Source organism: Poeciliopsis prolifica, unplaced genomic scaffold, assembly GCF_027474105.1.
Source record: "Poeciliopsis prolifica strain line A6 unplaced genomic scaffold, Auburn_PproV2 SCAFFOLD023, whole genome shotgun sequence".
Classification (NCBI taxonomy): Eukaryota; Metazoa; Chordata; class Actinopteri; order Cyprinodontiformes; family Poeciliidae; genus Poeciliopsis; species Poeciliopsis prolifica.
The window spans coordinates 5,903,493-5,930,728 of NW_026562398.1; the positions used below are offsets into that span (position 1 = coordinate 5,903,493).

Sequence of the window (27,236 nt, forward strand, 5' to 3'; positions counted from 1 at the left end):
AGCTAAGATGCTTGCCAGTCATCTTATATTGCAATAAGATCACTGAAGACAAAATAAGCAACTCTCATCAGAAAGGATTTCTTTTAACGGTTCATTTTATGTAATCTGAACTACATTTACGTAATATGTTCAGAATTATTTTAGAGCTGTCTTATTTTTTACATAGAAAAATTCATACCAATGATCGATTTAGAAGTAATTTTCATTTATTTCACAAAAAGTATTGGTTTAAAACCCCTGTGTCTTTTTTATAATCATCGTCATTCAGCTTGTGGAAACTGTGACCCTCAATCTGCTGCAGTCCATCTTCTCTTTCCAGATGACACGGCTCAAAAAAGTACCCAGAATACTCCTGCCTGTGGGCTCCCCATCTTCAAGGAGGGACTCTGAGGTGAAGGCCAGGACCCGGGCCAGCCGATATCCGGCTTCGTAATATGGTTCTTGTTCATTTCTTATGTTGATTTTATGTATAAACTTTGTTCAATAATTTATTAGATAATGAATAACAATGGATATCATGCAATTCCTCATTAGCGTCTGCATACTATATGTGTCCAAAACTGCAAGGGTTTCACTGACCAATGAATATGAAGGGTTAAATGCAACCACATGTGTCTGGAAGCTGTGCTCCCCCTGTCCACAACAATCTGACTTTGTTTCAGACAGAAACGCTTTGTGGGGGAGAGTGTGCTCGTGACAGCCAGGGTGAAGCTTCAAGGTCCATAACAGCCCAGCAAACTCACAGAACGTACACATAAGAGGAAGACAAATTTGGTTAACTTTAAGGAGAACTTTAGATGATTCCAATAAACACTGGATGGGAGGACTGCTAAATTTTAAAAAGCTTATATTACCATCTAGTGCATGACATGGCAGCTCTGTTTAGCTCCATGTTGCCAACACAATGGAGATGACGTAATATTCATGTGTGGATTTCACAATGGATTTATTATCACAGCCTCTCAGGCCATGTTTGCCAGGCGTGTGACCAGAGCCAGTAACAGCTATCCAAACAGTTTATAGTAGCCTCTGTTTTCTCTCTGCTTGTCACCTGCTTTGAGAAGATTGAGTAAAAAGATGAAACTCAGTTTGGAGATTCTGCAAGATGACAGTGTGTGAAGATAAGAAGAGGTAGACATTGTGCTTCAAGGCAAAAAGCGTAAACAGAGACCAAAAAAATTAAGGTAGGAACTCCTAATATTGACTAACTGCAATTTGTTAAGCAAATTATTTGCATTTCTCTCTACGAGATGTAGAGTATTGAATCATATAACCATACAAAGTTCCATGATGTACACTACAATAAATCCTCTTCTCAGCAGCCATTAAAATGATGTCACACTCTGATCTGAGAAATGGGGCTGGACATCGGCAGATTTTTTTTATGATTGTGAACGCAGCACTGTAACTACAAATAACGTGCTAGCAAGGCTTTTGCAATCTTAGAAAAAAAAAACTCATAAAAGGAAAATTCTTTAATATTTTTACTTTCAAGGTACTTAAAAACTACTGAAGTGTTAATGAACTGAATAAATGTAACCCGATTCAAGTTTAATGTTTTTGCTAGGTTTAAATGATGTATTCAGTATGTGATAAAATGGTGTATTAATTATATTAGAAAAAAACAAGGGGCGTATATTTTTACTCCCTTTATGCTCTTTTTAAAACAATGTTCTAAATCATTTTGATATGAAGTATCTCACGACAGCAGGGGGGCTAGTTAAGTGTTTCTGTTTTACATTTCTATTAATCATCCAAATAATCTGAAGATATTAAGTAAAAGTGAAGAAAGTTATTTTAAGAAGCACAATAAAAATATATTTCATTATACAATTTTTCTGACAATCATGGGGGAAAGAAAATTTGCTTTCCTAGGACATAAGAGCAGCACAGAAGGAAGTTCAAAGTGTGTTACATAATGACAACAACACAAGAAGCAAGCAAAAAAAAAGTATTACAGTTGCAAAATATAGAGGAGCAATGAAAAGTTGTGATCCAGACGATAATTGAATCATGTTCCAATATGTAAGGCTTGGGAGGGAGATGATTTTGATTTTTTTTTTTTTTTGCAGGACCTTGGCATCTTGCATATAATAAGTAGTCCATAAACTTTCACCATATATTTAACATATGAGGCAATTTGTCTAACTGACATTTGGGGGGGGGAAAGGGTAATCAAAATCAACATGATGCAATTTCCCATTACCTCAAACCAATTAAAACGCTAAATAAACTAGGTGCCCGAAAAAGCCATAATGAAAAAAGTAAGAGTTCATCAAAAGTTCTTCAGCCAATGTTAGCTGCTAATAGACAAATTACAACAAACATAATATATATATATATTTTAAGTAGCTTTAGAATAGGGTTTTGCCTCTGCTGATTGTGAGACCGTCATGTCCTTAATGCACAGTAGTGATGATGTAATTTTGCAGCGTCTTGCTCAGCAGTGTTTTTTTCCTCCATCTTCATGCTCTCGTCCTGATGCAGTGACGTCAAAGTGTCAGTGATAGCGGCTTTGAGGCTGAACGGGGAGCCTGTTTTGGTTTAACATCCCCTCACACATGCCATCTGCTCTCACAGGAGCCCTGGGCACTCGTGCCAGAGGAGACCCACGGGCATAGAGAGCCTTATTGTCGTCACTGAGCCGGTCCCACGCGCCCCTGTGCCTCTTCACTGTGCAATCTGGTGCATGGCACTGATCGCTGCTCACTTACAGGCCTACCACAGTCCAATGTATGGGCAGAAAAGCTCATTCTGAGAGCCAAGCAGCTCATCACAGCTCTTTCTGCTTTTCTGTTCAATGTGAGGCAGCTGGTGTTGTGTTTTGGATATTTATGTAGACTAGGCCACAGAACTGCAGAGACATAAATATATCTATCCTCGTAATTATTAATTATTGTTGATTCTGATTATACTCTAACTCTCTGCCTTGCTTTTGTTCAGCCCAGTAACTCTTGGTCTTTTGACCACTCTTACATTTTTGGTACCCCACACAGGTCAGGATACTGTGGACAATCTGCCATTCTTTCTAGAAAATAAAACATACCAAACAAAGGTTAGCAACCCCCTTTTTTATCTTCCATATTTTCCATATCTACTTTTAGAAATTATTTCTTAAGACAAATCAATGGTTTTAATAGAGTCCAAACAACTCAAATATAAACCTAAAGTAAATTTCATAACTTTGGAAAAACGTTGCTGCCCTCAGGACATCATGTGGCTTGAGCAATGTAAAATTCATGCGACAGAAACAAACAATTCATTCATAATGTGCAGCGCATTGCTTTAGCCCACATTTTGACGTCGTCAGAACCACCGAGAATGCAAACAGTGTCGAGCTGAAGTTGCTTTGTGCTTTCATTTTGTCTAAAGTTCTGTTTGTTTGAGAAAAAGTAACTACTCTGAAGAAAAGTAGAAATTCTTAGGCTGCATTTGCACATTTATTTGCTGAAAGTTTATATAAAACTCTGTCTGTATTTAATGAAGATGTTAGTAACTTTCGAGAGCTTGACCTGAACGGTAGAGTGGGTGAAGTGTAGGAGTTGAATGGAGTCATTCATTATTCATGAAATGGGTGGGAAGAGTGTAAGTGGCAGTGACGGACAGAAACTCAATTACTGATGTGTTTCTGCTCGTTCCAGGGTTCTTGACCTGATATTTGAAGGACTGGGGCATTAATTGCTGTAGTGCAAAAGAAGAATAATTTCCTGGGAAAAAGTAATTGAATTATTTATGCCTGGAGAAGGCCATGGTGATGGGGAGGAGAGATCAGTAATTTAAGTTTACAGGAGTAAGGTAGGTTTGCATAACTTTTGTTCTTGACAAACTAAGACGATGTTGGATTCATTACATATTTATAGAAAAATGCATTTAAAGAGACTTATAATTAAATCCTTTCAATACTTTAATCATGGAAGATATTCTTTTCAATTTTTTTTCCCAAGCTTTGTGCATTTCAGGCACCTCTGAATCTGTCATGTAAAGACCAGGAACTTAAATTCATGATCATCTCTGTTCAGTCAGAACAATATTTGAATAAGGTTCCTTTATAATAATTATGACACGTTTGTTATGTTTTACTTTACATCTTTAACAACCTATTCAGTGGGAAAATATCTAACTGACCTTCACTGACTTTAAAGAGAAAACTGGCAATCACTTGTAATTTGACATTTGTCATTATCTGTTGTCGCTTGTTTTATTGTCAGGTAGTTTTTTGCATTGTTTATTATTTGTTCATTTAAACATTCATTTATTTCATCTGTATATAATTTTATCTTAGCTGAACTTGTTACTGGAGCAATTTACTGAAATCCAAAATAATTAAATACTTATATGTCTATTTTCTGTCCTTTGAATTATCAGTTATAGATACAGAATTAACAGCAATAGCAAAACTCTCATAACTCTCATGACTAAAACTACCTTTAAATCACATTTAAAGGTATGTTTAAATATAATTTTGATTGTAGCAATGTTGCTACTTTATAAAATAAGTGAAATATTCTTAGTTAGTGTCCTTGTAAAGAAAAAAAATCTGTTCTTTTTGCCATATCATACATAATTGTACAATTTCTGTTGATGTCCTGGGGATTACTCACCTGTAAAAGCTTTGTTAGATGCTTTTTCAACAGAATGATTAATTTGCATGTTTTGCTTTAATTAGTTTGAGCACATTTGAACTGCAGGCCTTAAACTCTTACTGGACTAAATGAACTGTAAGGATGAGGACACTGGTTGGACCAGGGCTGCTGCTGTTTCTGTGGCAGAGTGTTTGGGCTTTGGACGTGCCTCTTGAAAGTGAGTCAGTAAACTCAGTTGTCTGTTTATTATTTTTTTTGTTTTGTCTTGTTTGCTGGCTGTAAGTGTGTTTGCACATTTTGCAAGTGTTCATGACTCTTTTTCACACAACAGCCACAAAATTGAATGTATTACTTTGGAATTTTATGTGACAGATCAATGCAAAGAGATGCACAGTTGTGAAGTCAGTACTTAAGAGACTCTGTCTACTAATTAGGCAATTTCAGAAGACAATTAGTTGCACTGGATCTTAGCTAGTGATACCATAATAATAATAATAATAATAATTAGGGAATTACCTGTTCTTTCACAATCCTGAACAATATGCATGCACTTCCCTTTCTTTGTTTATCACATAGCATTCCAATATAACACACTGACGTTTGTGACATTTATGTGAAAAAGTGAGACGAAGGGTAAATACTTGTTAAGCATTGTATATTTTTGTAGAAATGCCTGATTTATCTCTCATCCTTTCAGCCAGACAACCTCCAACCATCCTAAAGCAGTCGTTACAGGAACACATTGTGGATCCCAAAGAAACAATGGTCATGGAGTGTGAAGCCAAAGGCAACCCTCATCCTATGTGAGATTTCCAGCTGAAGAGCAGATAACAGCCTCATCAGCAGTCACTTCATTCATTTTTTTTCCTGTCTTCTCCTTAAATATGAAGTTTCTCATGGAGGCGTAACGGGAAGTACTTCAATGTGGCCCGTGACTCCCAGGTGTCAATGCGCAGGCGCTCAGGGACTCTAGACATCTATGCCAAACACAATCCTGAACAGTACGAAGCAGAGTATCAGTGCATTGCCTCCAATCAGTATGGGTCCGCATACACACACAAGATAAGACTACGGCTCTATAGTAAGTCAAAACACGAAACTAAAAAAGAACTGTGTTGTCCAGTTAAAGGAAATGTCATTGACCGGTGAGAACTCTGCTGCTGTTTGTGTTCATATGGCTTTGAATCAAACCTGTGAATCTGTATTCTCACCTGTGTGGTGTATAACAATGTAATATACTTTTAAATTATTTGCTTACATGGAGGCAAAAAGGTTTGGTGAGTTTGCTGCTCAGATGAGATACGCATTCCTTTGTGAATGTGCAGGACCTCCTGTGTGGCCACGGGAGATTCTGGAGCCTGTTGTAATCAGCGCTGGCCTTCCTCTGGTCCTGCCCTGCGACGCTCCACCAGGGCCCCCTAAACCTGAAACCTACTGGATGTCCAGCTGTAAGTGTCCAACACAGACTAGTGAGCTTTGGGTTGAAACAACAGTGCTAATCACACTTATTAAATGCCTAAAAATGCATACATTCACATATGTTCTCTGGGCATTAGTGCTGATAAGATTAGAATTTTATTTCGGAACAATACTTCAAATAATGTATTCTTAATAATTTTGTTTAGGTTCGTATGCAAGACCTTTCAACTGGCCTGTTCAGACAGCTTTTCCCACCATGCAGGCTGTGCGGCAGGATCGCAGAGTTTCCATGGGGGTCAATGGAGATTTGTATTTCTCTAACGTGCTGGTTAATGACTCCACCACTGATTACTGCTGCAGCGCTCGATTTCCTTATAAGAATATGATTCAGCAAAAGATGCCTGTGGTTGTGAAGGTGCTTTCAAGTGAGTCACTTAACACTCGTTTTAAATTCTCATTGGAATCTCTGCAAGCAGGTGTGCATATGTTACTTTTGCCTTTGAATTTCTGCTCATTATAACACACAATGTTATCGGTTGGTCTAATTGGATGTTAGCCTGCATCCTAAAAACAGAAGCATTGCTCTTTTTTACAGTTATCTGTCATGTTAGCTTTATGCTGCTTAATGAAACACTAAAGGTCCAAAAGATTGGACCTTTACTGTGTGCATGTGTGTGCTGCTGATGTCTTCTGAATGGTTTCCACGACAGCTCGAACAGTGGCTGAGGCCGCCCCCACCTGGCTGTCTCCCAAAGGCTCATCCAGCTCCATTCTTGTGCTTCAAGGGGAGGAACTGCTTCTCGAGTGCATAGCTGGAGGGATGTAAGCGCAAGTTCACAAACCAAGACCTTTTTTCAGAAATATAAAGACACAGAAAGTGTTTTATGCATATCTTCTTCTCTTTGCTGTTACAAGATAGTATTTTTTTTAATCCATCATTAAGGCCGACTCCTCGCATCACCTGGACTAAGGACGGTGAGGACCTGCCAGTGACACCACGTATGAAAGTGAAGAACTTCAACAAAATGATTCAAATTCCAAAGGCGTCTTTTGAAGATGCCGGAGAGTACATGTGTGCAGCTACCAACAAGATCGGGTATATTGAGCACACAATAACAGTCAGGGTCAGAGGTGAGACTTTCAAAAACAAACAGTTTTTATTTGGAGCACATTTTTGCACAAGCTTATGTGCTCTGTGTTGAACAGCGGCTCCATTCTGGTTGGAAAGGCCTACAAATTTGATCTTGGCTCCTGAGGAAAATGGACAGCTGGTGTGCCGCTCTGATGGGGCCCCTCGACCGACAATAAGCTGGTCCATAAACGGAGAACCAATTGAGAGTAAGTTTTTGTTTTAGGATGTGTTTAGCATCCTCCAACTCTACTATTAACCTGGTAGAGTTTTGTAAAATAATTTTAAGATACATTCATTATTTAGTGTAGTAATAAGTACACTAAACCATATATACTTTAGAGCAATTCAACTTTGTCCAGGAACTTTTAATGAGGAATTTATTTCTTACTGTTACTCTAGAGTATTAATATGATGTAGCACAAAGTCCCAAAGGCCCACTGCACTGAACCCCATTGAAAACCTCCTGGTTATTCCACCAAATATCGATACCTGTTACTCTTCCTGAGTTAAAACATTAGTGTTGTTTCGAAATTAATATGAAATTGTTTTCTTTGCATTATATGAGGTCTGAAAGTGCTGTATCTTTTTTGCGATTTTGACCATTTCTAATTTTCTGAAAATAAAAACTAAATGTGTGCTTGTAAATTCAAAGACATGTTGTCAGAAGTTCATAGAATAAAAAGAACAATGTTCATTTTATTCAAACATGTATCTATAAAAAGTGAAATCAGAGAAACTGATCATTTTAAGTGGTCTCTTTTTTTTCCAGAGAAGTAATTTGAAAAGGCTGAACCAGTAATAAAAAAACATAGAACTCAGGTTTAGCTTGCCACCACTCACTGTGAAGAGGATAAGAGGGCAATTAAATACGTAAGGTTCACCTTTAAAGAGCAGCATCTTGAGTTCAGCAGATTAACATAGCTACTCAATCCAAACCTGCTGCAGAGGCCTGCAAGGAAGAAGACTTTTGCTCTACTATCATAATTTTAAGTAAACAATTTGTTAAATGTTTCCAGGTTTTTAGCCAGCATCTGCTTTGAACAGAGGAGGTCAATTATGCTGAAGCATGTGTGATACTGTTGGCCTTTTTCGGAATACCAGATGGTTTTTATTTTAGCAGGATGAACATCTAAAATATATGATGTAGGTCACCAGATTCAAATCAACCTTCTCTCATGATCACATTTTGTAGGAAACATCTTTGGCAGGAACTAAACAGATCACCTTGGATCTTTGTAGATTTTATTATTATTATTTGATGCAGCAAAATATACAATTAGGTCTTTTAATGACTCTACTAGGTTTGTCAAAGTGTAGAATGATCTTTTAAAAATTTATCTAAATGTTAATTCTTGCCCATTCTTTTCTTCATCCACATGTAATTTGTCTTTCAGCGTCTACACCGCAGTCTAACAGGCAGGTGTCTGGAGAAACGATAACCTTTCGCAGTGTGTCCACAGAAAACACTGCTGTCTATCAGTGCAATGCCTCCAATGAGCATGGGTATCTACTGGCCAATGCATTTGTCAATGTTCTACGTAAGTTTCGCTACTTAGACAATGTTCAGTTATTTTTCAAAGTCAGCACTAAACCATAAATTATGGGTCATTTTTTACAAACACAAACAATCTAAAAGACACTGAAATATAAATATCCATTATATGTATTCCTAACGCTTTTCTATGTTGATATTCAGATAACATTGGACATCTTTACAACATCTTGTGTATATCACTTAAAAACTTAGAGTATCTGGAGGAGAGTTTACTGTTCAGAACAGCAGAAAAATTCTTGGAGGCATTTTAAAAGGCTATCAACTGTTTCCACTTTTGAGTCAAAAGGTGTGCTTTAAAAATTTAACGTTTTTTAAAACACTTGTGTCCTGTGAACATTTAGCCTGAAAGTTGGTTATTTTATTTGATCAACTCTAGCAACTTTTTTTTACCTATAAATACAGTCAAAATCTTTATGTAGTTACATACTACTAAAAAAGATGACACATCTATCTTGTCAATGTCATTCTGAGTATTTTTATCTTCATTTATTTAGTAAAAATAGAATCTTAGATTTGAGGAACTTTTGCTGCAACGTTAAAACGTTAAAAATGTTTGGTTTGTGACTCAACTGGGAGTTCTCAGACTGGAAGTTCTCAGCCAGAATAGTTGTTAAAGATTAATTGTTATTACAGCTTTGAGGGTGAAAAGTTGTCTTTGCCTTTTTTAAGCTAAGAAAATGTTCAAATATATGCAGATATAAAACCTGTAATCAAATGTTCCCTTAAAACAATTATGAAAGAACAGTCGTTACCGACAAGTTTGTAGGTTGTGGATCGAAAAGCACTTCATCCAGCTGCAGTATCTGCTTTTTGACTCTCCCCACAATCATCTCAATGGGTTTTTTATCAGAGTTACTTCTGTACTTTTTTCTGTCACACTTTTTCCTTCCACTCAAATTTACATCAATATAATTCCAAATATGAATCAGTGAACAGTCAACTGATGTTTTGTGACTTATCCTTCTGGTGGTGAGTATCATTGTCCAAATTTACCGAGCTGATTGTGTGTTTTATCCCTCAGATGCAACGCCTCGTATTATTGGGCCCAGGAATGAGCTCATAAAGACGATAGAGGGACATCATACCTTTTTAGACTGTCGCTTCTTTGGCTCTCCTGTTCCTGAACTGCGATGGTAAGGCCACAGCGTACGTTTCATAAGTCTTGGGTGACCTTAGGGAGCAGCCTTTCAGTGTCTGTAGGTTTATGGCTTGTCTGACACAGGTCCAGATATGGACAAGGAAATCTTGAGGGGAATCGTTTCAGGATCCACAGGAATGGGACTCTGGAGATCAAACGCATCCAGATAGAAGATCAGGGTACCTATCTGTGTGTGATCAGCAACATTGCAGGGAGAGATGAGACTCAAGTCCGAGTAGAAGTCAAAGGTAAAGATGACAGATTCTCACAGAAAACATTTGTCACCAGGAAGCTCTTCTAACAGTCTGACAATAGCATTTTTTGTTATAAATCTTAGAGCCCATAATAATTGTGACCAAACCACAGAGTATGAAAGTCCTACGTGGAAGTGATGTGCGCCTAGAGTGTGCCGTGAAAGCAGACATCACTACACCAATCACAACAACATGGATGAAAAACAAAAAGCAAGCTGCTCTCAGTTGGAGGTCTGTGACTTTTTCTCAAGTTCATTTCATGTCTCACAACAGAATGAAAGCTTTTTATTTCAGTGTGATCATTTGAGGGTTTTTTTGTTGTTTTTTTTTTTTTTTTTTTTACTTTGGTAGAGTATCGATGGATGAATCAAATCTGGTCATTACTAATGTAAATAGAGATGATGAGGGGAATTATACGTGTGTCATCCAAAATGACCTGGAACAGAAGTCTGCATCAGCACACCTAATGGTGATGGGTAGGACCCAGAGAAAGAAAAACCTATTTTAGCAGATGAGATGCCTGTTTGTCTTAAAACTGTTTTTAACATTTTGTTTGTTTGTTTTTTTGTTTGTTTGTTTGTTTGTTGTAGACCGACCAAATCCTCCGACTGACTTGGAACTGTCAGATCCATATGAACGCAGTGTGCGACTCAGTTGGGTTCCTGGAGACAGCAACCACAGCCCCATTACTGGTAAAATAAACTCACAGGGATATGTTTTGCTTTTGAAATGTTAGAGTATCTGTATTCTTCATGATAATACTAAAAACTATTTTCTGATTTCCGACAGAGTATTTAGTGCAGTATGATGATGATGACTGGATACCAGGAAAGTGGAAAAACCTATCAACATACCCAGGAACTCTCAACTCTGTCATGCTGCATCTGTCACCTTTCACCTACTATGAGTTCAGGGTTATTGCTATCAATGAAATTGGATCGAGTCGTCCCAGTCGGCCATCTAGGCGCTTCCAGACCAGCGGCGCACGTGGGTGTCATGCTGAGTGACACTGTGTTATATTTGCAACTATGAGCATATAAACATGAGAAACATGATTGATTTTTTAATATAATTTAAGGACATAGAGAGAACTTCACACTGGCCTTTGAAAAGTCATAATGATCTTTTTTTTCATGCAGTAGCATAATCTAACATATAAATAATAGAAAAATTTATTTTTATGTTTATTAAATGGGGAACAATCCCAGATTAAGAAATAATTTTTGACAAAAAAAAAGAAATGTAATATGTGGAGTTTTCTTAGCAGGACTGGAAATTTCAGCAAGTAAAGGGGGATGATGCAAACAAGTGTAAAATTTAGTGATTATTTAGAAGGGTTTGATATTGAGAAAGTAGTGGCAGGCATTAGTATTCTGAATAAACTAGTTTTAATTACAACCCATTAGTTTTTTTCTGTTTGTGGAAAGTTTATGGAAATCAATGTACCGTGCAAACATATTCCTATTGGAGAAATCAGTGTTGCTGCTCCTCAGGATTGAAGCAGTCTGGAGTGCAATGTAGAAGGATGCCTCAAGCTGTGAGTCGACCTCCTGTGTCTTACGACTCATTTAAGGTTAACAGCTAATGAGTAGACTTCCCCGAGAGTCACTATTCTGAACAACCTTGTCATCAAAAAGGAAAAAAAGACTTAGATTTATGACTTTTGATGAAATGATGTCTGCTTGTCTCTTTCAGCTGGGAAAAATCCAAGCTTAGAACATGTGGTTTTAAATCAAGAATTTTATTTTCTTGTACAGCTCCTGATGTCATTCCGAAAAATCTGAAAGGGGTGGGCACATGGAGAAATAACATGGAAATCAGCTGGGAGGTAACTAGGACCGAAATAAAACCGTCAATCTGTATTTTCCTATGGGAGTTTACCACATAAATCTTCCTTAACACAAAACAATATAAATCATTAACTCTTCTTTTCTTTGCAGCCTCTGACATGGCGAGAGTGGAATGGACCACACTTGAAGTATCTGGTTTGGTGGAGAAGAAGAGAATCCAGAGAGGAGTGGAAAAATGCAACCACAAAGTGGCTGAAGTATTACATTTATGACGCAGACACATTCACCCCCTACGAGCTCAAAGTCCAGGCAGTCAATGACTTTGGGCTTGGACCCGAGTCGCCCGTGGTCATTGGTTACTCTGGTGAAGACCGTAAGTACAGTTTGTACTTATGGCACAGTTTGTCTATTTGCTGATTTAGTATTTAAATCTCAGTGAAACATTCAAAAACATGTACTCCATAAATAATTAATAAATCACCAAAACAGTTTGTGGTAAATTTCCAAAATATTCCCACTCTCTCTTCTACTTTATGAACACATACATGACATTATAGAAGAAACAAAAAAACTTCTCTTTTGGCTTATTTTAGAATATATATGTCCAGCACATGCAATCAAGGTTCTCTCTGAAGAAAAAAAAACTCTTTTTGTATTCATATTTCATATATTTTAGTTTTTCTCACCTAACACGCTACTCTGAAAGACTTCTTCTTATCAACAGAAAAGATAAGCTGGCATTGCATTTCTATTTTCTTCCCAGGTCCGATAGCGGCCCCCCTGAACTTGAGAGTGTCTGACATCGAGAGCACTCAGGTTACATTACATTGGGACCCAGTGACACGTGAATCTATTATGGGAGAGCTCAAAGAATACAAGGTGGGTCTATTATGGCTGTAATAAAAGATAAAACACAATAATAGCTATGGAACCCTTATTGTACATTGAAATAGCTAATTGTGATATTAATATAAAGAAGGTTTCCAGACTATTAATTTAAGCTTCACAACATGAAAATACATGGAATATGTGAAATTTTAGGAAACTAAATATATATATATATATATATATATATATATATATATATATATATATATATATATAGATTCTATATATATAAATATAATCTGTCAGGTGATTTGTTCCTATTCTTTCTTCTGTCCTGTTGCTGTTTGAATACACAGAATAAAGTAAACTGCATTCGTGTTTTTGTTGTACTAATAATTCTATTTGATAATGTTATTCATTTTATGTGCGTTTTTTTAGTTGATCGTCATTTCATATTTTGACTCTTGGTTTCAAATATGGGAAGACACAGAGGCAAAGACTGAAAAGTGTTTCTTCTGAATTTTAAGGTCTACTACTGGAGAGACAGCAGCCAGCTGAGGTGGCACAGGGTCAACAGAGGCATGAGGTCGAAAGTGTTTCCAAACAGCGATCCAGAACCCTCAGGCATCGTCACTGACCTCATTCCTTATAGCAATTACAAGATGTATATAGTTGTGACAAACAGCCGGTATGAAGGACCGCCAAGTAATAACATCCACTTCTCTACACCGGAAGGAGGTATAAAATACTACTACTACTAATAATAATAATAATTTTGTAATATGCTGCTATTTTTCTGCAGACTTTGCATTAAACTGTTGCTTACAATCCTGGGCTTGTTTTTACAGTACCATCTGCTCCAAGATCCTTCAGGATCCAACAGCGACATCTGGACAGCATTTATGTTGACTGGGACCTACCAGAAGAGCCTAATGGTGTTATCACTGGTTACAGCCTGAAATACCAGACAGGTATGCCAAAAGACTCTAACACAAGATGCCAAGCGCACTCAGAAATGGGTAAAAATCAATTACTCACAGTAATTCCAGAAAAGCTGGTTATGGATCAATTCCCCTGATAACCGTTGCTGTAGCTGCACATAGAAATCCAAATACTACTGAAGTCTGTTAAGAGGGTAATAAACTTTTGTGACTGCTCAGCGGGAGAATGAGATATTTTAAAGTTTAATGTTTCAGTCTCAACATCTAGAGTTGTCCAAGTTTTGTAAAGTATCCAACCTCTCCACAGTGAATGCAAGCAGAGGAGAAGAGCTGAAAGTGGAGGAGTTCCCACCAAATGTGACAAGCTTCTCCATTCGGCGATACGACCGCTACACTCGCTACAGATTCTCTGTGGCTGCACACACTCGAATCGGGCTGGGAGAATGGCATACGGAGGAGTCTCCCCACTACACCACAGAGAGTAATTTACTATTGTTCGAGGTTTCAGCTTTGGAGTCCTGGATGATGCTGACTTTCTTCTTGTGTGATTGTTTGTCCCAGTATATGCTCAGGACCAGGTGGACATTTCCACTCAGGGATGGTTTATTGGCATCATGTGCGCTGTGGCTCTCATCGTGCTCATCCTCCTCATAGTGTGTTTCATCAAGAGGAGCCGAGGAGGAAAATATCCAGGTACAAAGAGGGGACAGTCCTGTGAAATATTCCGGTGGTGCAGAGGTGCACACTGGAAAAACATACTTTAAACCAGCATAATGTGCTTTATGACACTATTTACATAAATGTATATTAAATGAATTAGCAAAATTATTGTAGATATTTGACAGAACAATTGATGTTGGCTTTTGTTTTCCTAGCAAACTGTTTAAATTCAACTTTTTCTATGAATTAGTGCGCGACAAAAAAGACATTTCATTGGAACTGGTGGATGATAAAGATCAGGAGGGAACATTTGATTACAGGTAAACATCCAAAACTAACAGATAAGCAGCTGTATTTTTGTTTTTAGTTGGTAATGAGGGATAGCGTCACACTATAACACACATCTATCACTTCAGGTTATCTTCTGATAACATTGTTTGCATGGATTTGCTCTGCATCTGTGTATTTTCTTTTTGTAAATTGAAAATGCTCTGTGACATTGTTGTACCAATAATGTCCATCCTAACTGGACATGTTAAAGGATGAGTTTTAAATATATAAATGAAAACATTTTTCTTTTTTTTAACTTTTTTGTAGATTGATATTGCAACCAATTACTGTTCAGTTCCAAAATTAATTTTCTTTGGAAAAATCATAATACAAAGTTAATTTGGTTTGTTTTGTCCGGAATTTCAACTTGATATAATTTAATGCAGAGGTCTATTTGAGGGACATTTGTAAAGTTAGTCTTTTACAGTGTTATGAAACAACAGGCTTGGTTTGGTCATTTATAACTAAAGGCAATTATTAACAACGTTAGCAATTTAAATTAAAACTCCAAAGTTGAGGCATCCCCCGTTAATCAGGAAATAAAAGCTAAAGTTCCTTTCAGTCTCAGTCATTGTTTATTGAATACCAGCCTCATGAGGTGTGGGGTGGTTGGACAGTAGACAAAGAAATAAGTTCAGCACTAATTTTCTGAAACCATGGACACATATAGAGAATAAAACACAGCCAAATTCTCCCAAAAATATAAGAATTCATTAACAAAATATGTCTTTCACTTGAAATACTTTAATCAAAAAACTAATCCAGTAAAACCCAACTAAACTGCCAAGTCAAAATGAATTATTATTCTTTTTTTTATGAGTGCTGTTATTAGTCCTTGTGTGACTAATTATGTCACACAAGGAAAAGCTATGCTGTGTAAACACTGCAGCCACCTTTAGCATTAACCTGATTTAGCTTTACTATGTGCAGCAGAGATAACAGGGACAATTTAACATGTTTCAAGGACAATGAGGGCCTGTCTGATGCAGTTCAGTGAGGAGGGAAGAAAAGCAAAGACACTGTTAATATCAGCGTCAAATTTATTTATATAGCACTTTTAAAAATTGATTTAAAACCAAAGCGATGTACAAAAATGATAACACAATAGAATAAGTTGATGGAAAAAGAGAGAAAAAAATAAGGGTAATAATAAGTGAATAAAATAAAAATATAATATTGAAGTAGAAAAGTTACAGTATCAGGCCTCTGTTAAATGCCAACAAATAAAAACAAGTTTTAGGAAGGGATTTAAAATGGTCTTTACTAGTAATGCAAGCTGACTTTGCTGGAGCAAAGTTTTATTAACTCCAATAAAATGTGCCTCAGCCTGTTGTAGGCCCGACACACTTTCACGTCCAACAATGCAAAAACACATGGAAATACACAATGAAATGAATAATATTTGAATTATTTTATCGTGAATGTTCTCTGCCCAGACACTGTCTCCAACTTGAACCATTCCTAAGAACAAGAAGATTGTTAATCATGCTTCAGCACATCTGAGCACAGATGTAGTTCAAATCAGATGTGAGCCTTTTTTCTGTAACCCTTTGATTAAATAGTTTTTTTGTTTGTTTACTTTTCTTTCTCTATCTAAAACTTTCCCTTCCAATACCTCAACCTTCTGTTTTCTCCACTCAACCACTCAAGGTCCCTTGAAAGGTATGAAAAGACTAATGTTGACTCACTGACAATATTGACATTATTTACAGTAACTTTATGAACAAAAAAATATTGTTTTTCTGAATTTCAATCTTTTAATTTTACAATTGAATTAACTGTTTTCATATTTTAGGATAGCACGTGTCTCAACTTTGCCCTATCCTCGGCGGTATGATACATTACCTTTCACTGTATTTCAGTCACAATAGTTCACATTTCTGAGATCCAATTTGTGGTGACACCCTTATTCTTTTTGCCAGAGAGGAGGAAAGAGGGCTCCAGAGAGCTCAGCCATCTGTGGAGGCGATACTGAAGAGATCAGACAGTGATGACAGCCTGGTTGAATATGGAGAAGGAGGAGAAATCCAGTTCAATGAGGACGGATCGTTCATCGGCCAGTATACAGGAATAAGGAGAGATGTCAGGGATTTGGACTTTGGTGGGAATCTCGAGCTCCACTCTCCGATGAATACCATCTACTCTCTGGCATGAGACTAAAACCTCAAGGACCGATTCTTGCTACGGCTGTTTTCCCTGGGACTTCACTCTGTTCGTACCTTCTAGGAGGCATGCAGAGGAAGTGGGGATTTGAGTCCATTTGACGAGGAAACAGCTGGAAATAGAGCTGCTATTAAACCTTTATTATTTTACAAGCCTCAAATGTCATTTATATGCAGGGGGGAAACATGCAGAGGTTTGGATCCTCTTGACATATGTGTGTTTTTAGACATTATTGGTTAAAACAGAAGATTTTCCTTTCGTGTTGTATATATATAGAACATATGTTTACGAAAACTGAAGTATTGTGAGAGACTGAGAAGGAGCTTTTTATTATATGTGAAAACTTTTGCAAGGACCAACTTACCCTCTGTAACTGCATCTTTTTTCTGTTTCTTAACTCCCAACTGTAAGGTTTGTGTTAATTATGAGTGAAACACATTCTGAAGGTTTTTTTTCTCAACTTTGGTTCAAATTTCATAACGGTCAGCTTTTTAGATTTTTACACTGAAACAAAAAAGCTGACCTTATGCTTTCCTCACTGAGGAAAAACATTTCTGTAGAACAATTTAAAATAGCTTCTGAAGTGCTCTCCTAATTTAATGCATTCTGAGACATAACAGTGTTTCTTTGACGTCTAACATCGGCTGTGTATGAAGCAAAAACTGAATAAAAAAGTGTTTATACATACATATATGGGCTTACTTCACTCTGAATGCTAAATTTCTGAATCCATATATTTATTTTGTGCTTTCTTTGTGGCTGTAGTTGATTAAAAGATGTACGAGTAAATGTGCTTCATCAGACAGTCAGAAGCTAATATTGTCTTTCACTGTGGAAAAGTATCATCTAAATCAAACTCGACTATGTGTAGTAGGAATATTTTGTCAAACTAGTGGAAACAAAAGGTCTATGAATGAACTTGATCTTGGTAGCTGATGGACTCGTGTAAATCAGATAAATAAGATCAGAAACACAGATGGGGATTCATTCTGGGTTACCTGGGGACATCAGCAGATCTTGAACCATATTTATTTACTCAGATCTTTATTTACTGAAGTTAAAGCTCTGGCAGGAATCATTTTGTGGAGAACAGGTCCCTGTGTCTTATCAGATTAAACACACACAGAAACAGAGAAGTATATTACATGTTGTAAGGCAGGTTTTTCATTGGCTCAGAAACCTACTAACGCAACTGGGTGAGTTATTTTACAGGAGTTTTAATTTACAATTTTCTTTATGATTTTCTAAATATTGTATAGTCGATTTACAATGTGACAATTCTAGATATTTATTTTAAATTAATATCTGAAGAAACAGAGGTAAATACAGTAGACACATTTTTACACAACGCTTTTGGTGAATGTTAATGTTTCACATTTGAAGTAAATGTTCATGGTGTGTCATCTATTGATCTTTTGCAATAATTATTGTTGTCAGAAAGAAATACAAATCATATTAACTTTCATCAAATTTGTGTAGAGAATAATTAAGTGTAATCAAGTATTACTCACATTTAATGTGCTGTGAAAAACTTATTTATTCTGTTTTATTATTATTATTTATTTATTTATTTATTTATTTTGCCACACTTAAATGATTTAGATAATTACATTTAAATATCAGACAAAGACAGATTGTAACATTGTTCAGTAAGCGGGAAAAGGACTGAATCTTTGCAGAAACCCTGGGTCCAAAATCAATCAGTCTGCCATTTGCTAAACTGCTGACTGTATTCCTGCCAACACTCACCCTTGAGCTTGGGTCATTTGAACTCCTGCACACAGAATCTAAAAGAATTGTACTTTCCCAAAGAAAAAAATGTTGTCTCTGATCATCTCGTCAAAGTGGATTTCCTTCCACTGTCCTGAGAGAAGGTGAAACACAGCTCGACATGTCTACCTTGTGTGTGTTAATTGAAAAGAAAAAAAAAACAGAATAGAATAGAACAGAATAGAATACACATATACTTTATGGTGCCACAAAATTTCAGTAAAAGAGCAGCAAAGTCACAGACAAAGCACATAGATTCATTTAAAAAAAAAGGAAATATATATTTTAAAAAACAGAAATGAATTCTCAGAGAAGCTGTTTGTGTATCTTATGGTGTATGCTTGCAGTGTCTGTTTTCCAGCAGCGTTGAATTCACCGTGATGCTGACCTCAGAATACCACTGCATTAGAAATCTTTTCAGATTCTGACAGAGACTGATTACACTTGGCTAATCATTCCTGATCAACGGTTGGTTCCCCAACGTGTTAGTTTAACTAAGACTCTAACTTAGTAATTTATCACAGTCCTAAATAGTTATGTAAGACAGACGCCGCTGCACATTGTTGTTGCACAACGTTTTCATTTTACAAATTGTTTATAACCAAGCCTTTTGTTGCACAACATCATGATGATAAAAGTTCATTTGCTACTTTGGAAAAATAGTAAGCAAGTAAGCAAAATAAAATTCTGAATCTGTAATGTATTCATTGACAAAAAATAAAATAAAAATGAAAGCTGAACCTTGACAATTCTGGAAAATTAGAACATCGATGCACTTAGAGCTATTAAGGCAAGGACATCTTATCTATAGATATAGGCATATCTATAAGGAGTGCTGCTACCCATGCGAACTGCATTCATCTTCAATCTTTGTGCCCTTCTAATCACAGAGATGACTGACAATCTCATTAAGAGATTAGCCCAATTAGGTTTTCTCCAAGTTCTCTTTGTTCACAGGCAAAGAAAAATTAAAAATAAACTGCTATGCAGAGTTAAATATTTGACTGAGAAGTGTGTTTACAGAATTTGTTCCACAAATATGAAATTTAGAAAGTGTTTTCAATTCATCTGTTTGAACTTGTTTTACAGCAAAACTTTATGTCCAAAGGAGTTTAGTAAACAGTTATTACTCAATAACACAATTTGACACTATTGAAAGTATCAGCCACATAATTACTTGCGTTTTGAAAGAATCATGTCACATTTTATTGATGTTTGCTTTGGTTTATTGTTAAAGACGAGTCGTGGAAATGTCCAAGTATCACTAAATAACTTTTGACCAAGTTGCTCAAAAACAACTTAGTGAAAAGTTGACCAAGCATGATATGAATTTAAAATTTCATATCATAGTTTTGAATTACATGACATGCACCATGCTGTCTGACATCAACTGTAAATAAGCAATGTGTAACTTAATTGGCAGTAAAATGTGTTGCTCGTTTTGAAAATTTCTAACAAAGAGATGTTATGTTTTTCAAACACTTTGTGTCATGCAAAACTAAACAATCACTTCTGCGAGAGCGAGTTGTGTATTATGAAAATGTAATGGAAACCAATCAGCTGCTATCTAATGAATTTAGTCCTTTGTGCGACATCAGTTGATATGTTACATAACACTTTCCACTTGACAACATTTATCAGCTTATAAAACAGAAATGACAAACAATCATGAGCTCATCACCAGCCAAAAAAACTCCAAATCATTCTAATCTTGACATAATGAATGAGTCACTTATGTATGGCCTTTGTTCCTCACATATTTTACCTATAAAAGGAAGAACGGTTGGAGCACTCAGGCGTAGAGTAAGCTACCTCAGAGAAGGTACCAATGATATTTTCATCTGTATTCTAAGTTGTATTTTGTGCAGTGGTTCTTTGAAATTGACTTTAGAGACCTCCAATATAATCTTTTTATGGTTTGTTACATTAAACTGTGCTATAATTTCAGAAAACTCTGAAGAAAAGGGTTCATCATGGCTCGACTGGCCATCCTGGTTGGTAAGTTAATTGTTTTATATTTTAATTTGTGTCAAGAGTTGTTAAGAAAAACTATTAATTAAACTGTTTTTCAGGACTGGCACTTCTGATGTGTCTTCAGACTGGTATGAATTATAATTTTTTTGCTTCTAGAATTTGCACTTTAATCACAGCTTGAACATGGGCCTACTAAAACTAATTTTCTTCTTTTCTGACAGTTTCTTCCACCAAACTGGTGTGCTACTTTACCAACTGGTCCCAGTACAGACCAGGGGTTGGCAGATACACCCCAGAAAACATAGATCCAAATCTCTGCACGCACCTCATCTACGCCTTCTCCATCATCAGCTCCTCTAATGAACTGTCTACGTTTGAGTGGAACGATGAAGTTCTGTATAAATCCTTCAATGCACTGAAGAACAGGTGAGCTTAGTATCACTACTGACAAACGAAGCTGTTTGAATGCATTCCTGTAATGCGTTCCATGAAAAACTGACAAGAATTAAGTTTTTGAGGTTCAGAAAAATCGTTTTGAACTTTGCATGAGCACAAACAGCCTGGTGGAAGTGGAAATGCTCTGTGGAACATATCATTCTTACTTCGACACAATAAAAACATTTAGAATACAAAAAAATCTCTTATTAATTTTAGTATTTAAGTTGGTTTAAACTGTACTTTTCTTTCAAGATATTACGATTATTCTATTTGAACATATAACTTGAACTGCCAGAACACTGTCAGATTGCTTTCCTTTCAACATGTATAAGTGATGTAAATATTCCTACATCTTCACAACAGAAACCCTCAGCTGAAAACTCTGCTGGCTGTCGGTGGGTGGAACTTTGGAACAACACAGTGAGTCTGCAAAACATAACAGCTTGCAAACACACCGTTTGAATGAATTCCTTTATGGATCATTAACAGAACCTTTTAATTGAATAACCACTAACTGATGTGAATATTAACAGATTCAGCCTCATGGTCTCATCTCCGGCCAACCGTCAGGTGTTCATCCAGTCCTCCATCAGATTTCTGAGACAACATGGCTTTGACGGACTGGATCTGGACTGGGAATACCCGGGATCAAGAGGAAGCCCAGAGGAGGACAAGAAAAGGTTCACGTTGCTCTGCCAGGTCAGACATTTTCACACAACACAAATCGACGCCATGTCTGTTCCGTGGCTCATTTAATTTCTCCAGTTTTTGTAATAATAATTACATGTATCTAGACCGGGAGCAAAGGCTTCATTACTTCATTGTGATAAAATAATAGTGAAAAACGGTGAAATTTAGAATCCTTTAAATACGGTTTTCACTGTTAATTTAGAACAAGGATAAAATTATGAGTAGGTTTCTAACTGTTTTCAGAATTTGCTGATAATAATTAGCTTTACTAAATTATTTCTGTTGGTATTTCTTAGAGTTGATAATGTAGATCCATCTCAAGTCTAAGATTTCTAATAGATTACCAACACTTTTTATGGAAGTTGCAGTATTTTTTATGACAAACAAAGATTGAACACTCAAACTCATGACTTTAGGTTATGAGTTTAGAACATAAAGTCCTCATGGTTTATTCTATTTTTATCGTTCTATGGTTTTAGATAAATCTCCTACCTTTTTTTTTTTTTTTTTTTGCTCTCTTGCAGAAAGACATTTTGGTCCCTCTGTAAGAATGCAAACAATTAATAAACTGACAAATATATAAACTAATGACGTTCCTTAGACCTTCATTGTGTGTAGCTACTCTCCAGAAGAGGGAGCTGCTGGTTATCCTCTTGTTATTTTTACAAGAGTGTTCTTGACATATTAAAAACTGTGACAATATAACATGAGACTGATAGTCTGACCAAATGGTGTATTTTTTTAAACAGAAGCACAACTGTCTTACATTATACTGTATCAACATAGTGACATTTCCACGTTTGGATGAAACTTAGCACAGGTAATGTCCTTTTCCATTTAGGAATTACTTGCAGCATTTGAGAAGGAATCCGCTGAAACCAGAAGACAGAGATTGCTGCTCACAGCTGCTGTGGCAGCTGGAAAGGGGACTATTGATAGCGGCTATGAGATTGCAGATGTATCCAAGTGAGTCAATGTGATGCAAAGCAGCAGATTTTAATTAAAAATGGTCATTTGAAGTGAAAATTATCTTATGATAATGTTATGTCTAACAGATACTTAGACTTTGTCAATGTCATGACCTATGACTTCCATGGAGCCTGGGATACATTCACTGGCCACAACAGCCCTCTATACACCAGCTCTGCTCTATCTGGTCAACATGTCTACTTCAATGTTATAAGTAAAAATATCCAACAAACCCAAACTCGATACATGTGAGGCGATATGATCTCCTCTTTGGTTAGACTTTGCCATTTTTTTGATGCAGGACTTTGCCATGAAATACTGGAGAGATCAAGGAGCTCCTCTAGAAAAGCTGCTGGTTGGTTTTCCCGCCTATGGTCGCACATTTCGCACACCAGCAGCAGCTGGTGGTGTTGGCGCACCGGCCAGCGGAGCAGCCTCTGCTGGGTCCTACACCCGTGAAGCAGGAATTTTCTCTTATTATGAGGTAACGATTCAATATAGTATTAAGGAAAATGTTTAGATAAACGAAATAGATACTGCGAAACAAAAAAATATATAAAAATGGGGATGATATTTAGGTTTATCATCTTGTATCTGCAGGTTTGCACTTTTCTTGCTGGAGCCACCACTGACTGGATTGAGGAACAAAAGGTTCCCTATGCAGTCAAAGGCGATGAATGGGTGGGATATGACAACAAGCAGAGCTATGCAATCAAGGTATGTCATCCATTGAGTACAATAATAGCTACAATACAAATAAGGAAAGAATGCTGCATGTCCCTGTCCGTCCCAGTTTGTGCAATGGCCCTATGAATCAGAACAAACTCTGTGCATGAAGCCAAAGATCAATCACACATCTTTTAGTTGCCAAAACTGGACAGAAGATGGCGATACAGTTGCAATGTTTCAAATCCTACCTCTGACGTGACATCAGTTTTTTTTAAAGGAGGAACAGGCACACAGCATTACAGGTCCTTCATTATGATCATCCATCTTTTGCTTCAAGCTAAATTCACTTTTTGCTAAAATTTGACAAGAAATTCCAGTTACAGGTTGTGAAGGTATGTTTTCCATGTAAGGAATAAAAAGTGTTTTTAATGCTTATGCTCATCTTGTCACTATTGTACATTGGCCCAAAAAGTGTTAGCTGAAAGAAGAGACAACTATTTAATAATATTTCAACAACTTGTTAGGGTTTTTTTCAGTATTTTCTTCTACAAGCACACTTTTGAGGACATTAATGGTCTTCATGTGGCCCATAAAAGAAAATGAGTTGATTTCTGTCTATATCAAACTGTACCACCTTGACTGGCAGTGACTAGCTCTTCGGTAGTTTTCTAGTTTGAAACACAAAGACAGACCTTGATTAAAAATTCATTTTGAAAACAGAATTTCAATATAAGAAAATCTAGCAGTTACATTTGACTCCTGGTTGGACTTTGTTTCCTTAACTTAAGAAGCATTTCTAAAATACCAGACGCAGTCTTCCAAGCAGAGAACATTACTCATGTATTTGTGTTGTCATTTCTAAACTACTATTCTGTTCAGGCAGTACCAAGCTTAAATCTTCTGACCTAAAATATTGAAAGCTGTTTTTGTTCTGGTCAATTTAATTTTGATTGTATTAAGAAATATTAACATTTTTAAACACAATGTTCATATTTTGTAGGCACAGTATGTGAAAGAGAACAGCTACGGTGGAGCATTCGTCTGGTCTCTGGATCTGGATGATTTTGCTGGACAATTCTGTGGTCAGGGAACCTATCCTCTTATTAGATATCTGCGTTCTCTTCTGGATTCAGGTAAAAAGCAGAAATCAGTGTCATTAATTCCCCCTTGACTTGCTTACTTTAAAAACCGCACGCTTTATGTGTTTCTAGATGCCCAACCAAACCCTGCCGTAACGACAGTAGCACCAGTTTTTCCAACAAACCAGCCGAGCTACAATTCAACCATAACTGCCCACCCCAACACAGGGAACGTGACCATAAACAAGCCCAACCCTGTTACATCCACTGCAGCTCCTGGCACGACCACACCCAAAACAACCAAATCTCCTGTTTCTGGAAGTGATTTCTGTAATGGGAAGCCTGATGGAAACTACAGAAATGACAGTGACAGAACCACCTTCTATCAGTGTGTCAGTGGAAACACCTACCTCCAGAGATGTCCTGTTAATCTGGTTTTCAGTGACAGATGCAACTGTTGCGACTGGCCCTAAGTAAAGATGTAATTTATGAAATTGGTTTGCATTGTACTCTCGGTTTGTTAATTAAAATGGTAAATGCCCCCTTATATAAAATGTAACATATATATGAAATTATTTAGTAAAGCTTTTGTGAATACAAATGCTGAATTGGCAATGTGCATGCAATATCCTCTCTGGGTCTATGTTCCTGTTTGTCACCTTTATTTACAAAACCAAAAGAAGATTATTTCAGTGCACTGTGCCTTAAAGTAATTTGTAATGTGGAGATTTGCTGTTGTTAAAGACCAAAATCTTTCAATAAATGTTCTTACTTTTTGCTTCCTCAATTTCCGTTGCCATCTTCCTTCTTGTTGCTGCCCAGTGTGGCCATCATTATTTGACTTTCATTTTAAATATAATAGGTATTTTGTGTATTTCACAATAGGTAGCCAAATATTTAGAAAAAATTACTTGTAAGTTAGTTTTTGACGAATCCTGGAGTTCAGACTTGTTTCTTGTTTTTTTGTTTTTTTTCCAAGTAATCTCAAATGAGAAATTAGAAAACAAATTGAAAAGGAAAATATACCAGTCAGAATGAATAGGAGTAAAAGCTGACATTTTTAAAATATCAATGGTGGTGAACTAGTAACTGCAATAACAGATCAGAAGTGCGTCTTTATTCAGATGTGGCTTATTGAGCAACATATTCCAGCCATCAAAAAATGGTCTCAAAATCAGATTCAGAATTGGTAAATCTCTGAAAAGCTGGTAAATAAGTAAACATCGTGCAAAAACGTCTCCACACCCAAAGCTCTAGAAGCACAAAGAGAAGCAGCTGTCTCAGGTAGTTAATTTCAAATGTATTCTTGTAAAAAAAAAATATGTTTTAGTACAAATAACATTAACTCACGCCTATTGTTTTTCCCAGGCTTTAAAATATTGACACTCTAAGAACAACCCAATATTAGTTTATCTAAAACTAACATGACAGAATGAAACTAAATTAGAAATAGTTTTCCTTTTTGTTAAACAGAAGACTATTTTTAATAAAAAAAAGAAGCTAGTGGCTGGTACAGCTACTTTAATGATCAAGATGCATTAAAGAGTTGACTGAGAAAAATAAGAGAAAAATATTTCATAAAATATATAAAACAAGAACTACAAAATGAGTCATAGTTCTCAACAAAGTCAACAAAGAAAGTAAATGACCAAAAAAAAAAAACTTTTAAGCCTTTAGAAAATAAACTTCACACAAAAGATTTCGGGGAGGGAAATGGCTGAAATAGAAAGAAAAATTATTAACTTTATCAAGTTCAGAGGACCCCAACTGCTGTACACTATACCTTCATTCACCCATTCACACACTGCTCATGGCAGGCTATTGGATTGTAGACACAGCTAACTAATTATGAAAGCAAGATGCTTTCATAATTATGAAAGATGTTTTCATAATTATGAATAATTAGGAATATATAATTCCCAATAATTCATAATTATGAAAGCATCTTGCTTTCATAATTACGAAAGAAAGATGCTTTCATAATTATGTGGTTATATAATAATTATTTGGTACATGAGCACAGAGAACACCATTCTGAAAGCTTACGATGGCAGGTTCAAATATATTTTCCAGGACATCTTTGAGAAACATTACAAACCAGAGTTTGATAAGCTGAAGATATGGTATGAGCACAGGCTTATTGATGACATGGTTGCCCAAGTGCTGAAGTCTTCAGGAGCTTTTTAACTCTTGAATACTGAAAGCTGAAAGTTATTTTAAAGTCAAGAAAAACAAGATTCCAATTTACATTTTACCACCCCGAAAGACGAGAAAGATCCTGTTGTGTTATCTTTGAAGCCATTTACAACGGCTAACCGTTCCCTTCTTACAAGAGTTTCTGGTTTAATTTTCACTGTTTCCGTTGCTTTTCTATTCAAAGGATGGCAGGTTGGAACTAACAGCAATATATACAAAAGGAGCATCTGTTTGAAGGTCAAGCTTATACCAAAGATGCACAACAAACATTGAACTGCTTGTAAAAAACTGTGGCCTGTAACAGTGAAATATGCATGGTGCAATCGCCATGCTGCTATCATCAATCTGGCATTATATCAGTTTGCATTTCCCCATAAGTTCCCCCTACAGTTCTTTATCGCACAAGCGGCAAAAATAATGCACGTCTATAGTCCCAGCCTATTATAGCGTGCTCTACTTGCACACATTTCAAAAGAACTACACAAGAAACGGCAGGCAGAGTAATAACAGGAGAGAAACTAAAGAAGACATAATAAACCAAGAAAGATAAAAAAAAAAAAAACATCTGAGAAAAATAGATAAACATGCACAAAGAAAATGCAAGAATAAACTAAATTTGGATTTAAAAGTAAATCCAAATTCAAAAAGACTTTGAGAT

General features: G+C 36.4%; 2 protein-coding genes across 9 annotated transcripts; both read left to right on the forward strand.

Annotated features, from left to right (window-relative positions):
• The first annotated feature begins 416 nt into the window (after nt 1-416).
• On the forward strand, nt 417-17,598 carry nfascb (neurofascin homolog (chicken) b). 8 transcript variants are annotated; one of them, XM_055046312.1, is made up of 28 exons: nt 417-437; nt 3,642-3,795; nt 4,667-4,800; nt 5,281-5,386; nt 5,474-5,664; nt 5,909-6,031; nt 6,209-6,427; nt 6,713-6,824; nt 6,946-7,133; nt 7,209-7,340; nt 8,529-8,672; nt 9,711-9,822; nt 9,912-10,075; nt 10,165-10,312; nt 10,433-10,557; nt 10,672-10,773; nt 10,871-11,068; nt 11,839-11,909; nt 12,022-12,244; nt 12,635-12,750; nt 13,227-13,437; nt 13,548-13,670; nt 13,948-14,121; nt 14,202-14,333; nt 14,551-14,620; nt 16,281-16,292; nt 16,426-16,461; nt 16,553-17,598. In XM_055046312.1, the coding sequence occupies exons 3-28, from the start codon at nt 4,725-4,727 to the stop codon at nt 16,782-16,784; spliced, it is 3,540 nt and encodes a 1,179-aa protein (XP_054902287.1). In that variant the 5' UTR covers nt 417-437; nt 3,642-3,795; nt 4,667-4,724; the 3' UTR covers nt 16,785-17,598. The 8 variants fall into 8 exon arrangements, 7 of the variants coding, with proteins under 7 accessions (XP_054902287.1, XP_054902291.1, XP_054902285.1 ...); XR_008607047.1 differs by lacking the exon at nt 417-437 and adding an exon at nt 923-1,184 and having other exon boundaries at nt 16,067-16,292; nt 16,553-16,627; XM_055046310.1 differs by lacking the exon at nt 417-437 and adding an exon at nt 925-1,184.
• Nucleotides 17,599-20,352: 2,754 nt separating this feature from the next.
• Nucleotides 20,353-25,169, forward strand: LOC129370339 (acidic mammalian chitinase-like). Its single transcript, XM_055046270.1, has 12 exons — nt 20,353-20,385; nt 20,512-20,561; nt 20,636-20,665; nt 20,759-20,963; nt 21,339-21,395; nt 21,509-21,674; nt 22,507-22,631; nt 22,721-22,844; nt 22,936-23,118; nt 23,235-23,351; nt 24,304-24,436; nt 24,515-25,169. Exons 2-12 carry the CDS (start codon nt 20,537-20,539, stop codon nt 24,853-24,855), a joined length of 1,506 nt encoding a protein of 501 aa, XP_054902245.1. The 5' UTR covers nt 20,353-20,385; nt 20,512-20,536; the 3' UTR covers nt 24,856-25,169.
• The last annotated feature ends 2,067 nt before the right edge of the window (nt 25,170-27,236 follow it).